Source organism: Lepisosteus platostomus, chromosome 8 (assembly GCF_059453375.1).
Source record: "Lepisosteus platostomus isolate fLepPlt1 chromosome 8, fLepPlt1.hap1, whole genome shotgun sequence".
Taxonomy (NCBI): domain Eukaryota; kingdom Metazoa; phylum Chordata; class Actinopteri; order Semionotiformes; family Lepisosteidae; genus Lepisosteus; species Lepisosteus platostomus.
The window spans coordinates 2,494,429-2,510,527 of record NC_142618.1 but is presented as its reverse complement, the minus strand read 5'-3'; the positions used below and the strand labels follow the sequence as shown (position 1 = coordinate 2,510,527).

Sequence of the window (16,099 nt, the reverse complement as noted above, 5' to 3'; positions counted from 1 at the left end):
CTAGATAAGGAAATCTGATCAAACACGACCTGACTGGCATCTATAATATTTTGACAGACTCATCAAAAACTCTCTGAGCTGCTTCTCTCGAGATTTTCTCAGTGAAGAAGTACATCAAAACAAAAATCAATTTCTCCATCCCAAGGGGTTTGGCGATAACTTCAAAAGATGTGGCAAAACACAACAGACACCACAGATTACATTCTGCTGTCTTAAACCTATTACAACAGAGATGGCAGAGACATGATGAAAGATCTCCTATCACTCTGCTACATCTTTTCATCTCCATGCCTGTCTGCGTTCAGACACCTCTGCATTTCCTAGTTTTAGTTATGGAGGGCACAAAATGCTTACCTGAAAATATAGTTGATGTACTGCTGTTCAAGGTCACTGTGGGAAGTGAAAACAGTGAAGATTATTAAAGTAACTGTGCTTAAGGTCTACCATGACTATTTTTTGTCCTTCTTTTTTAACTACAAAAATGTCTGTAAAATTAAACTACATGTGGCTGTCAGTCGCAGGAAAGTGGCCATCAATGTGTCTGTACAGCCTGAGCTTCACGTGGTCTTAACCAAGGCGGTTGCAGTTTAGGAGGGAAACGATTGATGGATAAGTTCCCATCTCTATAACTAACCAGTATCAACTGCCATTTACATGCTCCACTGATCTTGAACAGATAACGCCTTAGAACTCATCCGATACATCAAGCAATGTGCTGGTTTAGACAGGGCAGTAGTGGTGTTCCTTTGTCCTTTCCTATTTTTCTGTAATGCTCTGCTGGGATGGCACGGTCATGCAGCTGAAATCTCTCAGTGACAAACAAGCACTTAATATCCATTACTGATGAACAGTAAGAGTTCTGAACTTGGGTTTGCTCTCCTTTACACTCTGAGCTCCACAGGAACAGCCTAAAGCACATTCAGCTGCATTCTCCAGAAGATCATGATGCATGAAAATGAAATACTGAACATCCTTCTGAATTTTACACATGCTGGGACCTAGACAAGGGGGTGGGAAGAGGTGCCATTCTGCAATGCTGAACAGCTCAATTCCCACAGTGATTCCCTACAAAGCTCCAGCCATCCGTAAGTTCCTTAATAAAATAAAGACAGTGGCACGTTATTGAATTCTTGTTTTAAAGGCCATCACATTCAGCAAGTTCCCAAAAAAAAGCATGCTCTGGATCGGCATTTGTGAGTGTTTTTAATACAATAACAAAAAAACCTCCCTTCTTATGTGTGACTTAACAAGAAATACTTCACTAAAACAAAAAAAAAAGCTTCACAAAGACAGGAAGGCAAGCCTTTTTAAAGGCTGTGTCATGTGTGGAAGGACATGCTGGTGTGCTTCACTCAGAATGAAAAATTAGGGACCAAGACGAGGCCAGCCAGAACCTGTTACACAACTAAGAGAACACAATCCATATGGAGCACTCCTGCTGCACCTGCCAAGCCAAATTAATATTTGAAGTCTTTTCCACAGTGGAATCTGATAGTATCAGCTGAGAGCAAAGCTGGGCATGCTGGTCAATAAATGACAAACTGCTTGAATGACACAAAGCTGAATAGCCACGCAAGAGTTTTACAGCACAGCAACTCCAAAACAGAACATAATTTTATCCCAATCAGAATCAGGGAAATCTACTGGTTTTATATCTTGTTTCTGGATGGTACTACACTTGATCATTTAAGGTGCCATAATGCGATGTAGGGAATGCCAATTTTGCATGTGCTGCGCAGAAAACACATTCCCCATGCTCTACTGATCTCACTGACAGATCAAGCAAGATCTAGTCAGCTTGTTGAACAGGTATTTATAAAACACAATGTCAGAATAACAATCTTCATGGAGGATGCAGTCATTTATTTCTGCTTATTTTGCTTCAGAGATCCCAGGATGACCCAGTTGCTGCAGGGCATGGGCCCTGACCGGCCTGGGAAGTCTTCACACATCTCCTGCTATAAACGGCATCGAATCATTTCAGTACTCTGCCCCAGATGTGGGTTGGTCTTCTCCTTCAGGGTGGATGCTGCTCATACGGTACATACTGAACTACCTACAAATATATCCAACACCTGGCGATGCGTGAGGATTGCCCATTCTTTGCTGTACCAGCAAACGTAAAATCATACCTTAATAAACTGGATTTCGGAAGCTTCTGGAACACTTTGTACCCTCCTTGACCAAAAAAAAAAAAAAAATCAGGCACATGCAATCAGAAAGAAAGACACTGACCGAATCATACTATGGCAAACCTATTCACGTGACCCCTTTTTACAGCCTGAATCTGCCAAAAACTAACATTGTGCCACAGACATTCACATACATTTCTCTATTTCACAGATAACTGATTTACAGATTGCGCTGTTTTGTACCAAATCCTAGAACTACGGCAGACAATAACAAAACTAAAAGTATTACATTATCATTTTTACAAATACTAAGTATTTAAAAATAAATCCTGGAGCCAACATTTCAAATAAACAAAAAAATATTTCAAACAATATATCTTACCCACACAAGAGAAATGGATCAGTGCCCAGAAATAACCACCTGGATCAAACTGAAACAAAGCAATAAAATAAACACAGTACATCACCATGTAATGGTCTCTGGCTCCATCAAGTGGCTAAAATCGAGTAAGCACATTTAAATCTATTCAAAGCTGAATAGCACTGCGAGAAGGGATTTGTATTTCATTTAGGGCAAAACCTTCGTATTCATTTTTCAATTCTATGGAGAGAAATTGCTCACTTGCTTTCAAAGAGTGAGATCACAAAGTTTGAAACTATTCAGTTTCACAATAATTGCACAACCCCTGGAAACCACATGCAGGGTTTTATCAGTATTATTCTGCAAAATACTGGCAGACAAGACAGATAAATACATTTTAGACTGCTTTGGAAATATAGTTCTCTTTTCACCCAAGGTTGGCAGAGCACTCTTATAAATGAAAAAAAAACCCAACATTTATCTTATTCACATAATCACAATTTGTAAAACTTGTAAAACTGCGTACATTCTGAGCTTTGCTGTTTTAGGGGGAGGTCGCTTTTACATTTGCCATTTTTCCTATATAATTACAGTAATTAACCATAAATGCATGTACCATAAACACATGATAGTATAAGAAGCAAAATTAACCAAATAAATGAAAAAACATCTCTCTGATGAACTTTTTTAAAGAATGCTAGGCAACTGTCCAGTTTCTTAATTCTCTGTTAGAATGTTTTTTCGATTTTTTTTAGTATTTCCGATTTTTAGATACACTTGTTCCTTTATTCCGATCAGGATTTTTGAACATTTACTTCAGTTCTGAACAATCTGCTATTACCCACTAGACATGTTAAATCTTACAAATCTGTTTTCATCATGAAAAATGTTTCCCTAAAAGGGACATTGAACAAGTTATGTGAAAACATTGTCTAGTGTTCTTGAACTTTTAGACTGCACTGTACTATCTCACTGCTTTTAGAAAGCTCACTCTGAAATCCACAAAGAAGGCTATTACTTAGAGGAGCTCTTAATATCTTCTTATCAGCACACCATCACCCAGCTGCCTAGTGCAAGGATACCTATTGTATGTTATATACCAAACAACACATAAAACAATAAAAATACTATGACAGAATAACCTTATTTCACAGTTTTAATCAAAACTGCAAATGTCGCATGAATAAAAAGAGACAGAATCCCCCAAAAAACATGGATTATCTGTAACTTGCTATCACGCAGTTCATATCCTGAGATCTACATGTGACTTTCTGATTAGATTAATTTGTCATGCTTGCTAACAATTCCAACACCACCTTGTTACTGTGACAGGGTGCCTATTATTACTGTGTGGAACCAGGTGGTGAGGTTGCTGTCATCTGGTTACATGTGCCTGAGGCACAGTGCAACAAATAATATATTTCACATCTTGGTCCTCTTCCTCACAAATTGCCTTAAGATAGTTTTCAAAAGCTAAAGTGGTATTCAGAGCAGAAACAATAAACATATCCTGTGAGGAACTGAACTACAGTACTGGCATTTAAGGATTCTGACTGGTCCCTTAATTGTATATTCTGTTGGCATTTTAAATAACTTCAGTAACTTCGATGCCAAAATATTTCATTTAAAATAACCCAGTGCAATACTTAACCTGAGATTCATACCAGCTCAATAAATGTGTAGCTTTGGGATTAAAAATGTAATTTCCTTTGCATGAAAGATCACATGTCTGTAAAAACTGCCAAACCCTCTGGCAACACAGGCTTCGTGTAACCCGTCTGACTGTTACATGTATTTTTAAAACTGGATTAAAATTTGACAGGTAAAATATCTTGGCAATACACAGATCTCAGACAAGAATAAAGACCATAAAGAGTTCTGACAGACAACTGCGCACTATCAGGGCTTTGAGAAAAACACAGCTTGAACAACTCACCTGGGTGTCATGGAGAGGGAGGCATGCAGCAGCTATTAGCAGGAGTAATAAACTGAATAAAACAGGACAGTTTAAGCCACTATGTTTACAAGCTAAGCATTTACCTAGAATTCAAAACTGAAAACAGGATATTTTATAAAACACTGGCAAACTTTAATTAGAGAGGAAATGCTGCACTATTGTGAAAGGCACAGTAACTGCACATGAGCTGTAAACAGTTCACTGGCCAACTTGCAGTACGATCAATAAACTTCAAAGGGTTCAGCTCACACCCACAACACTTGCAAGATACAGAGTACCAGAATACCCATCCCCCCTTGACCAATCTTCTTTCCCAAGGAGTTTGAAAATGACTTGGATTCTGGAATGCAGCGCGAGGTTTGCTAATGTGCAATAGTGTATCAAAACATGTTTCTGAGATCACATGATCACTACTTAACCATACAGGTTTGGCTCTGAGCACTCTCCAAATGTGACTCCAGCCTTCCCACTAAAGCAATGCATGTCGCAGCAGGACATTTCCCCCCCCCAAATACTTTTTCTATTTATTTTATCTAAACCCCCCATCCAAACCAAACTTCTGTTCTGTTCCGTAAAGAAAACATACAAAGACACAAGAAGCCATACCTGACTGTTTTTGTCCAAGATGAACGCTGGTTAAAAGAACAAAAAAGAGTTACGTTTTGATCATTGTACAACAAAGAGGTTAACAACCACCAGTGAATGAAAATCCTTACTTAAGGAAACCCTACGTAACCTACTGCCTTTAACTGTACAGCACTCTTTATCCCAGAGGATCCCAGAGAACTGCAAGTGTATGAGGGGCTCGCTCCCTGTCCCACTGCAGGACTGCGCCCGCCTGGGTGACACGCAGCAGCCATTCTGCACCAGCCACCAGTGCACAGTGCAGAAGTGAAAAAACACATGACCAGTTACAGCAAGATAGCCAAGCCTGCCACCCCACAGTGGAATTCACCCAGGACTCCAGGGATAACAGCCATACTCCTAACAACAGTGTCACGGGACCTGTAATGACCCACTAGACAGGGCTTCGGTTGAGGTTTATCTCATCCAAGGTAGAGTATGATGCCCTTCACAGCACACTGTCCCCCGTCGCCATACTGGGATTTGGGAATTCCAGTCCAGAGGGCAGAGAGTCACCCATTGACTAACCAACACTACTAACAGCACAACCCGGCTTTCCTCCGGGGCCTCCAGCCACAGCACGGATCGGGCACCGTCTTCCCTCTCTTCCCAGATCGGATGAGATCGGGCACTGCTTCTTTTAAGGGGGTCAATTTTATTTCACAGCAGAAAACGTTCACTACCCTACGGCATTTTATAAAGGGTTCACTGCATGGTATCGTTAAGACTCTCAAAAGCGGCCGAGATCGAGCTAATTTTAACTTTCCGTGAGTACATACCTCCCTCTGAGTTAGCTTCCGAACGATGCAGATGACAACCTCTGAGGCATTATGAAGTGTGAAAAAGACGGGGATTGGCTGGAACAGACAGGGTTATATCAAAACGTAAGTTAAAGAAACGATAAATGCAATAAAGGATTAATACACACGTATGAAAGTCAATCAATAGTATCAGATACTAATCCAATGAAATACCAGTTCCAAAACTAGTGTACTGTACTCTAGCTTTTGTTCATTATGGAGAATATACTGGATGTAGTATGTGGCAAATTTGAAATAACATGTCTTGCAGGTAAGAACATCAAGGCAGCAATTGAAGAAGCTGGCGAGAGATGCAGGCAAGTCCCTGCTCAAGACACACACGGGCAGAGATCACTGGCGTGCTTCTGATCCTGGTCTGCGAGATCACCGACAGCGGGGATTGAGATGTGGTCTTGTGACGCACTGGCCTCATGCTTGGCTCCGGAATGACGCCTAATGTGCCTGGGGCAAGACTGCTCCTCCTGCTAATTCTGGGGCAGCCTTTTAAAGTCCCTGCTGAGATTAACCTTATAATTATTTGAAAATGGGGACAAATCTTATACTGCCCGGCTAGACTTTAACTTTCTCATCGACGTCTACTCGCACTCTCTGACGTTCTTGTTTTGTTTTTCTTCTTCCTTCCTAATTCTTAATGTAAAGGTGAGCACTCGCTCAAGTCCTCCCAAACCACCTAGTGCAATTATTGCCCCAAACTCTTCATTGTCCTAAATGAAATAACCAGATTATACAGGAAGATGTTTAAAGTGAATATGACGGATATCGCAAAGGAATGAGTCTCACTCACCAGCCGGGACAAGGCTCTGGACCCTGCGTAGATATTGCCAACAAAGAGCACGGAGCCAGGGAGCCAGGCGAAAGCTGCAGACCTGCTGACAGACATGTGCTTCAGAAAACACAGCCTGGAACAGCACTGCTGAGCTACTGCATGATCAGTGCAAGAGAAAATTCGAAAAAGGATTCTGCTGTAATACTGCATTTCGGTTGCCCTGAGCCCATTCTGTACACTACTGGCCACAACTCAGGGGGCAAAAACATATTCAGCGTTTGGGTCCCCAGCTAGGAAACGTTCGCGGGCTTCATGCATGACACAATACCGTCAAAAGCTCAAACATGGGCGGTGCGGTGGCTCTGTGGCTGGACGGTTGCCGGTTCAAATCTCACAGCCGGCAGAGGAATCCTACTCCGTTGGGCCCCTGAGCAAGGCCCTTCACCCCAACTGCTCCAGGGGCGCTGTATAAATGGCTGACCCTGCGCTCTGACCCCAAGCTTCTCTCCCTGTCTGTGTGCCTGTGTGTCTCATGGAGAGCAAGTTGGGGTATGCAAAAAGACAAATTCTTAATGCAAAAAAAATTGTATATGGCCAATAAAATGATCTTATCTCTTACCTTATATTATAAGAAAACATGGACCGATAAATGACCTTCGAATGGGTTTTAAGAATGGCGAAGAAGCGCCACTGGGGCATCACTTTTCCCAGTATAAAAACAAGACGGCGGGAACAGTTTAAAATAGTTACCATGAAAAGCTGCTGATCTCCACCCATCCCAGCTTCCTGGAGAGCAGGAGCAGCAGGCCACCAACAAAGGTCTGCCACCTTCAAAACAAGCCAGCAGAGGCGTGAGACAGCGGAGCCTCTCCACATCTGGAAGGACACCCAGTCCCATCCAGCTGCCTCTCTGTGTCCTCTGTGTGCTTCACCATGCCAAAGGCAGCATGGAGCCTCATCACATTCCTGCCTCAATCTGTTTTTCAATAAAGCTGCTTGATCCTTGAGGAAGTTAAGAGTAATAACACAACCGGGTCAGCTGACAGACAGATGTTTTTACAGAAAACAGAAAAGCAGAGAACTGTGCTGTCTAAATAATATTTATCTTGATCACACAAACCTCTAAAGTCTTGCCACATACAATCGTGCTGAACAAACAGCATAATATACAGATGCCAAAACCTAGATTTAGTCCAGATAGACAAAAACCTAGAACCTAGTATTAGATTTTGATTCCTTAAATATAAATAAGATTGATGAAGGAATGTAGACTATGCAACTCAAATCTTCAGGCCTTCAATCTTTACTTTTTTAACTGTTACTTTCAGCAATAATAATGCCCATCACATTTTCCATACACAAAAACACACAAGGTGGAAGCATGCGCTACATTTAGTTGTGACAGTCACAACGTCTGCCTGTAAATGTGCAGCTTACTGCAATTCAGACTAACATTGAGCCTGTTTAATTTCTAAAACAACACTTGTTTGCTCATAGTCATCAACGAATCCTAAAAGAAACAACAATGCAAAACAATGCTTCAGTTAATGATCAAAAAGGCTTGTGACAAGGTGGCAAGGTGTTATAATTTTAAGGTTATCAGGGCTCCATAACAAAGCATGAGTGACAGAGCACATGGTGAAACACATACAGCACCTCATGCAGTATGTTATACTGACTAACCTGGGCAGTAGAAGAAACAGAGTTACCATTTGGTACTACCTGAAAGGAATAAGGTTAAAAGGAATCCTGGTTATAATGCACAAAGTAGAATACTGTTTACTTACCCTTGAAACAGAGTGGGATATGTGAATTTCAAGACAGACAGGACATACTGCAAAACAAACAACACACAACACGTTAACTGTAACTCTATTAGGACATTTGGTTAGATGGGATTTTCTAAGGGTGTACGATTAATATATGCAAACGACAAAAAGGTAAAAAAACTGTTTGACATCAGAACTAAAATAAACATACATAAAATAAACAGTATACATCTGTCTAAAGCTTCCAGATTCATGGATATCATGGGATTGAACAACAATCTGTACTGAGACACAGTTTCACTTTCCTTTAGTGTCCTTTATTTCTTTGAAAGTACTGTCAAATGGTTGTTTGCTTTCCTTTTAATATGAATTCCAAAGGTCTTACTGTCTGGTAGAACCTTAGCATCAATTATAATAAACTCTGTATCAGGCTTACCATTCATTTAACCCCCACCCTCTTCAGATGCTGAAGATTCAAAATGTACTTTTTTAATGAACAGGTGCTGATTCTGTCTCAATCTTCAGCACAACACGTATCTGCTGGTGCCACCAGCTTATATCTTCAGAGTTTATTTACGCATAGGGGGTATTTCTGATGACACATCTTCCTTCAATTTTGCCAGCAGCAGCAGGAATCATTTATAAGTCTTTGCTGGATTCCCAGGTCCACAATAGCAGTAGATTGGAGCTACAGCATTGCAGACAAACCCAACTGCAGTCCAGAGGACAACACTGTGCCGAAGTATCAAGGGACATTGAAACAAAGAGAAAGTCTGATATACAACATTTAATATACAGTACTGTGCGTATTTATATATTGTTGAAAGCAAATCCATTAAACTCAGTTAACATAAAACATAATAAAACATGGGACATTTATTTATTCCAAAGTGTCATTCAGATATGGGTTCTTTGAAACAAACATGTCAGAACATCCAAACAAAAAGTTTGATCTGGTGAAAAACATCGGAGTTTCCAGCACCTGCTTGGTTTCTCTGCTCTGGATCAGCAGGCAGAAGGAAAAATAGATTTTCAACACATCTCTCTGGAAAAGTGCAAGACTGACCAACAAAGGCTACATTTCAATATATAAAACACTATGCACTTTTATTGTTTTTAACTATAGATAAAATACAAAATTCTGCGTTTGACTAGGTATTCATGAACAGAAGACATACGGCGCATTGTATAAAAACACACAAAAACAAATTGAGGAAGAGTTAATGAGAAATGTACTACACATTATAACGAGGTTCTCATCTTGAAGACAAATATATATATATAAGAAAAACGATATTGTCGAAACAATTCACACAATTTCAAGGTTTTACCTCAACACACAAATTCGTGTGGCGAGGTGCATGTGCCAGATAACTGCTAACACTACAATAATATGCTTACTACTAACAGTGCATGATTTTCCTGGGCCATTATAGAATTAAACCAAAAACAACAGACCCTCAGTCTGTATGAAACATTAGAGATCAACACACCCTCTGAACGACATGGGCAAACACCAGGACATTGAAACGCGGATCTCTGGAGGAAGCAACTAGTACAACTACACATTTTGAACACTAACGCCGTTAGTAACGGAAGATCTGATTTCAAGTTAAAAAAAAGTTAACGTCTTAAATGCCAAAGGAACGCTTCAGCGGGTATGACAGGTCTTTTAAATTATTTCAAGACGGAAGCAATAGGTAAAACAAAACAATAGTCTCTCACCTTGTTTGTGAAGCACGACACCAAGTAGAAAAGGCAAAAGCTAAGACCGAGTGCAATGCTCTTCCACATTTGCCAAGATAAAACTATTGCTTCAGTCCAGCGATGTCTGTCATCCTGTTTCTACCAAATCTTTTTCGCCTGAGTACCTCGCAGCCATGTCTGACACGTTGCTCAGAGATTGCTCCAATCCAACACCAGCTACTCCTGAAGGAACTGACCCCTTAAAGAGACAGGCACCCCTCTCACACGGAGCACCAAAATGCTGTAACACATACAATCAAAGTCAATCAAAGTTTATTTATCAAATGCACAACAATACAACTTGCAGCAGTAGTTGCTGGCAATGAATTGTCTTTACAGCAGGTAAAGACATACAGCAGGTTAATTGGGCTCGCACAACTATTGAAATACTACAAAGCACAGTACGACATGATAGGGTTGATTAAATGATTAAATTGAATTTTAATTCCAAATTAAAATCTAAGCTTAATTGAGTGTTGAAGAAAAGTGATTGGACATTTTCTGTTTTCCAAGACCACAAAGGTGAAGAGTTTGTATTGTATCTGATATCTCTGTCACTTAGCTGAACCCACAGCTAAAAGGAAGAAAATTGCCTTTCAGTGCTTATTGTTTAAAACCTTTAGTGTCTTAAATATACTTTATACACTGCTGGATAATACAGGACAAGGTTCGATAACTCCATTTAAGAGAAGGATATTATTTTTCAACATTATATTGGAAACCAGGTGAACAAGGAGCTGCTTCTAGGAGTTTACACTCTTCCATGGAATGAACATTTGTTCTTCATCTGGCATCGGTCAAACACAAAACCAGCAGATCTGTGTAAAAACCAATAACCTTCAAGATGACTGTCAGGGCTTTAGTAACTGCTTGGTCTCTGTGTGTCCTGATAATTCTGTGTGTCTTGTCATCCCAAAGGATCTTAAAGTGCATCACACACAGGAGGGACAGGAGGGCCTGACTTCAGACACCACTGAGAAGTGGTTCATTGAATTCCCTGTTCAATGTAGGTGGACATTCAGTGAGGACAAGGCCATCAGGACAAACACTCCTACCCATATGAGCAGCACCGTGGGATCATTAATGCCGAAGTAATCAGAACGTGGTTTAGCGTCGCGCCTGAAGGATGGCTACCTAATACTGTACGGTGTGCCCAGCCACTGTACTGGCTGGAAATGTGACTCTGGAGAGACGAGCACAACCTTGTCTGGGATGAAAAGAAAATGAGTAAGAACTTCATTTTAATTTAATTTGACAGGACGCCATGGTTTATGGTCTCTGCGTTTAATCTTGCCGAGCTCTAAACTGTTAATGTCAGGCATGGCCTTTCAAAATATCCTGTAGCTACATTAACCTTGGACTTCCCCTGGCGATCGGCCTTGCAGCTCCTTCCAGTCTCACGTCCTGGGATGGCTACATACTGTATCTACCGGTAGCTACTTATAGTAACCAACTGTTATGGAAAAGTCTTCCAAAAAGGAGTCTTGTCTTGTGCAGTTTCAGGCTTTATTTAACTCCACATACGCAGCAACATGGTGTTGGGACTGCCCCACAGAACAGCAAGTTAACCAAGGGATCCCCAACCTTTTCCAACTCTCTTTGAGCTTGAAGACTATGTGATACAGGAACGGAACAGGCAACAACGAGCACCCCTAAGCATTTTTTCTTGCAGTGTGGATGTCTTAACTTATCTTCTTCAGTTTAGGGATTTCATGAGTCCCCATTGTCCGGAGATTCCGGAGTGCTGGTCCTCAAGGACATGCTGTTCTCTCACATCCTCTTCATCATCTTTCTAACACCCTTCTGGCATCATCACACAAGGCAGGGTTACATGTTCTGCTCAGAAAAGTATTCTGTCTTAAACATAGATAGAAAGGAACAAAAAGTATAACAGCAACCTGTTGTAATGAAAGACCTAGAACAACTGATTGTAGATAAGCAACCTCCCTCTTGCCATCCCACATCATCTCACATAATAATTCAGTCACCGTCTGAGCGTCTTCACCAGCTGGGTCACGTTGGACTTTCTTTTCCTATGTTGATACGGCAGACAGTATACCTATCTTGCAAACAGTACACTCTGTGTACGCGGAGCAGGAGTAAAATGGTCAAAAATTAATACAATTTTTTTAAAAAATTAACTTTGCATTTATTATCTATAAGAAAAGGCTTTATTAAAGATCAACCCTACAGTAAAGGCCTCTACCTGAGCACATTATTTATATCTTTAACTGCAAGACATTATTGCTTCTTGTTTTGTCTTATTTACAGTCTCATCATTTCACAAATATGACACATTATTAATTTTTACCATGGATGATGTGTAGCCGTGTGAATAGCAGAAAATCTGCATTGGCTTTCATAGATTTAACCTAAAGCATTGCGTGCTCAGTTCTAAAATGATTTGTTAAGAATTAAGAAGTCCTTTATACAAACAGAAAAGTACTGGTGCAATTAAGGCATTTTTCTGACTCAAGGGGAATTGTCAAAAAAAGTTTCCCAAGAATACAGACAAAGCCCCAGTGACAAATCTGACAACAAGGCTTCGTCAGATTCATCACCCCCACATCATTTTACATTGAGTAGCCTTTGTCAGATGCATGTCACAGGAGGAACTATAGATAGCTTTGAGGAGACAGTGGAACACACTGGGTTGTTGGTCATCAGCACTTTCTTTAAATTGAGATTACTCTTGAGAAGATCAAAGTCCATTTCTGCTATGAAATTGCTTGACAGATCCAAGAGTTCTAAATCCTCCATGTGACTTATAATGACCTCAGCTGGCCAGAGGTGTATTTTACAGCAGCAAATCTTTAACTCCTGCACGTTCTGCAGCCCCAGAAGCATGGGCATCTTCGAGAAGTCATTTCTGTCCAAATACAAGTATTCCAGTGCAGTGTTATTCTGAAAAACATCTCTCGGCAGCCAAAATATAGAGTTGCCTGACAGGTCTAGCACTGTGAGGTGGTATAAACCTGTCAAGAATCCATCCGGAAGCTTCAATAAAGAATTATTGGACAGAGTGAGCTTCGTGAGATGAGACAGATTAATGAAGGGAAATGGTGGCAATGATGAAATGCTATTCCCTGACAGATACAGAAACCTTAGGTTCCTTAAACCTCTTAGGGCTGGCAATACAGACTGAGTAAATCTATTGTTATTGAGGATCAGATCAGACAGGTTATGTTGGTGGTATAATAACCTAGTAGGTAAATGTGTCAGGGCATTATTGGATAAATCCAGTATCTGAAGTTTGGGTGTTGGATCAAATAATTGTGATGGTATAGTTGTTAATCTGTTACCAGATAGAATCAGTGTGTTTAAACTTGCAAGACCTTCAAATATATTGTTGTGTAGCAGTATGGAGTTGTCTGAAAGATCAAGGTAAGTGAGGCTTTGTAGTTTTGCAAAGGTTCCATCGGGGAGGGTCTTCAGCTGATTTTTTGCCAGGTTTATCCAGACCATTTTAAACGGTGCTTGAAGAAAACCAATGGGTATCGACTGGAGGTCATTTTCAGACACATCTAGGGAGAGGAGGTTGATGAGACTCTCCAAAGTATCATTCTCAGGGCAGATCTTATTCCTGGATAAGCCTAGAAAGGTCAGGGCTGTCAGGTTTCTGAAAGCCCCCTTCAGGATGCTGGTTAACTGATTGTCAGACAGGAACAGAGTCTCTGTTTGGGGTGCAATGTCCCAGGGAAGGTTCCTGAGGCCAGCTCTGCTGCAGTCGGTCACAGCGGGGGAACAGACGCAGCCCGCAGGGCACCCTTCTGTCGCCACTCCCATCCACAGCGAGATAAGGAGTAGAATCAGGGTGGCCATCTTCCTTCCACTCTGAAGAAGGAAAACCACAACAACAACAACAACAACAACAACAACAACAACAACAACAACAACAACAAAAAAAAAACAGTTACCCACTGGTGCAAGCAAAACCAAAATAAAATCCCCTTTATTTAAATATAAATGATGTCTTCAACTCATTGAACTTCAACTTCAACTGCACCACATCCTTTAATATTCTGGGTAAAAAAACTCTGATTACAGACGTAACGTATCAGTTCGTGGGCCTTTGAATTCTGCAGCAACTTCCTTCTCTTCCATCTAATTTCCCTATTCAGTCACATTCCTTAGGTCACATTTATGTGGGCATTAGCATGTCCCCTATTAATGATCAAATTTGCAGAGAGAATATGCTGTAGATTACAGGCCAATCTCCATTACAGGACTTAAATGATAAAATTGAATACACCGCATACAGAAAATAAACTGGTAGAAAGCCCTGACTGGGATATAGTTGGGGGAGGTACTTTTTCTTCTTCTAAAAATGTAGGACACTAGCTGCTCTGTGCTGAAGTTGTACATGCGGTATGTGCAACACCAAACAGCTCCACGTGTAGATTGCTCATGGCCCTCTCTTCTTTAGGTGAACTCAGGGTGTGAGCACCTGTTCACATGTTGTGAAAACAGCGCTTTTAAGGGATATTTGACTGTATGAAAAAGTTCTGGTATTGGATCTTACTGGTATGACCACACCTACAGTATGATCCCCTGACAACTCCTACTCACTGACATCTCCCAGACAGGTAAGATGTCTTTTGCTGGTGCATTGTTGCAGCCAAAAAAAAAATTGTTTGGTTGGGAGAAGACTGGGATTCCATTAAAAATGGTCTCTGCCTGGACAAAAGCTTATCTTAAATGATAAATTCTGTTAAAATAGTATACTATCTCTTTACGTTTCTTTCGTTTCAGTTTGTATTTGTGTTGTACATTATGTTTCAGAAATATGATAAAAATGTATTTATAACAGGTAACACAATATATAATTTTTGTGTTTCTAAAAAACTATATAATCACTGCAATTAGAGCCAGACTGGAATGCTGTAAGCTTTAAGAGCAAAGTTAATGGGATCTATTATGATATCATAAAACATCTCATCATTAACAAGTGAACTGCTCTCAGGGGAACACTAGCTAAATGCAAACTGATGCAATCATAGGAACTGAAATACAAGATACACTGAGTAATGTACTCTCAGTAATACACTCTAGAAAACAGTTTTTTATATTTTCAAAGTGTGCACCACATTAAATAAACATATTCTGTATCTTCAGTAAAACAGGTAATTAAAGGTTGAAAAATAAGTAAATGTACATCACCTAAAAGCAGTGAGAACTTCAAATTAAATAACTGAACAATCCCAAGCCAAATCATAGCCAATACAGCTGATAACTTAATAATCATACTAAATCGACCCCTCTAGAAGCGGACATTGTAATTTATTTACGCAGATATTAATAGCTATTCGTTAGGACTGGAAGCAGCACTAAATAGCCATAGCTTACACTACACACTCCTTGAGCAGAATCAGTGGTGGTTGGGCCAGTCTGACAGTCTTAGTATTTAAGATACAGTATTTACGGCTACCCTGACACTTTTTACAGGAAGATGAAACTCAGAATACTCACATTTTAAACAGTTTTTAAACTTTCTTCCCTTGCCAAAAAGCTCTAAGGGACTGCCACATCAATACTGTCCCGTTTCAAATAAAGTAAACTGCATTCTTAGTAGGTCCAGAAGTCTATTTGCCTGTGGCTTTTCTGGTCATCGGTATTACAAAACAGTTCTGGCTCCGTGTACTTTCGAATACACGGTTGCACAATCCTTTAAAAAATAAACAGAATAACAGACGTTCAGAAAACAGATCACATGCTGCTTAAGAAACTGAATTGGAAGCGGATAACTTGTGTCAAAACACTGTGGCCCTCGTATTTCAATTCTGGTGGCAATACAGCGCACACACTTTAAATGTTTTAGATTTGATACTCAAAAATCCTTCGCTTATTGGGCGTTTGTAAGAAATCACTAGCGAACCCGAGCTAAATCGTGAAGAGATGCACGATCAAGATGACTTCTTGCTCA

General features: G+C 40.3%; 2 protein-coding genes across 6 annotated transcripts in view; both read right to left on the bottom strand.

Moving 5' to 3' along the window:
- The window catches only part of slc35d4 (solute carrier family 35 member D4), a 37,838-nt gene extending 27,077 nt beyond the window's left edge, over window positions 1–10,761 (bottom strand). For 3 of the 5 annotated variants that reach the window (XM_088642032.1, XM_088642035.1, XM_088642031.1), the window contains exons 1-10: window positions 10,156–10,761; window positions 8,449–8,495; window positions 7,412–7,489; window positions 6,680–6,761; window positions 5,854–5,931; window positions 5,057–5,082; window positions 4,430–4,481; window positions 2,515–2,563; window positions 2,133–2,178; window positions 355–390 (exon numbers count right to left, since the gene is read on the bottom strand). In XM_088642032.1, coding sequence (XP_088498158.1) covers window positions 355–390; window positions 2,133–2,178; window positions 2,515–2,563; window positions 4,430–4,481; window positions 5,057–5,082; window positions 5,854–5,931; window positions 6,680–6,761; window positions 7,412–7,489; window positions 8,449–8,495; window positions 10,156–10,224 — 563 coding nt within the window. In that variant the 5' untranslated portion in view covers window positions 10,225–10,761. Of the gene's footprint in view, window positions 1–354; window positions 391–2,132; window positions 2,179–2,514; window positions 2,564–4,429; window positions 4,482–5,056; window positions 5,083–5,853; window positions 5,932–6,679; window positions 6,762–7,411; window positions 7,490–8,448; window positions 8,496–8,866; window positions 9,182–10,155 lie in introns of those variants that run through there. The other 2 variants (XM_088642033.1, XM_088642034.1) reach the window with 2 other exon arrangements.
- A 1,579-nt stretch (window positions 10,762–12,340) lies between these two features.
- On the bottom strand, window positions 12,341–15,803 carry LOC148655494 (uncharacterized). Its single transcript, XM_088642023.1, has 2 exons — window positions 15,646–15,803; window positions 12,341–14,010 (listed from the first exon to the last, which is right to left on the bottom strand). Exon 2 carries the CDS (start codon window positions 13,996–13,998, stop codon window positions 12,769–12,771), a length of 1,230 nt encoding a protein of 409 aa, XP_088498149.1. The 5' UTR covers window positions 13,999–14,010; window positions 15,646–15,803; the 3' UTR covers window positions 12,341–12,768.
- Between the last annotated feature and the right edge of the window lie 296 nt (window positions 15,804–16,099).

Excerpts from the sequence above, each read along its gene's own strand:
- LOC148655494 (XM_088642023.1), bottom strand. The coding sequence starts at position 13,998 with ATGGCCACCCTGATTCTACTCCTTATCTCGCTGTGGATGGGAGTGGCG.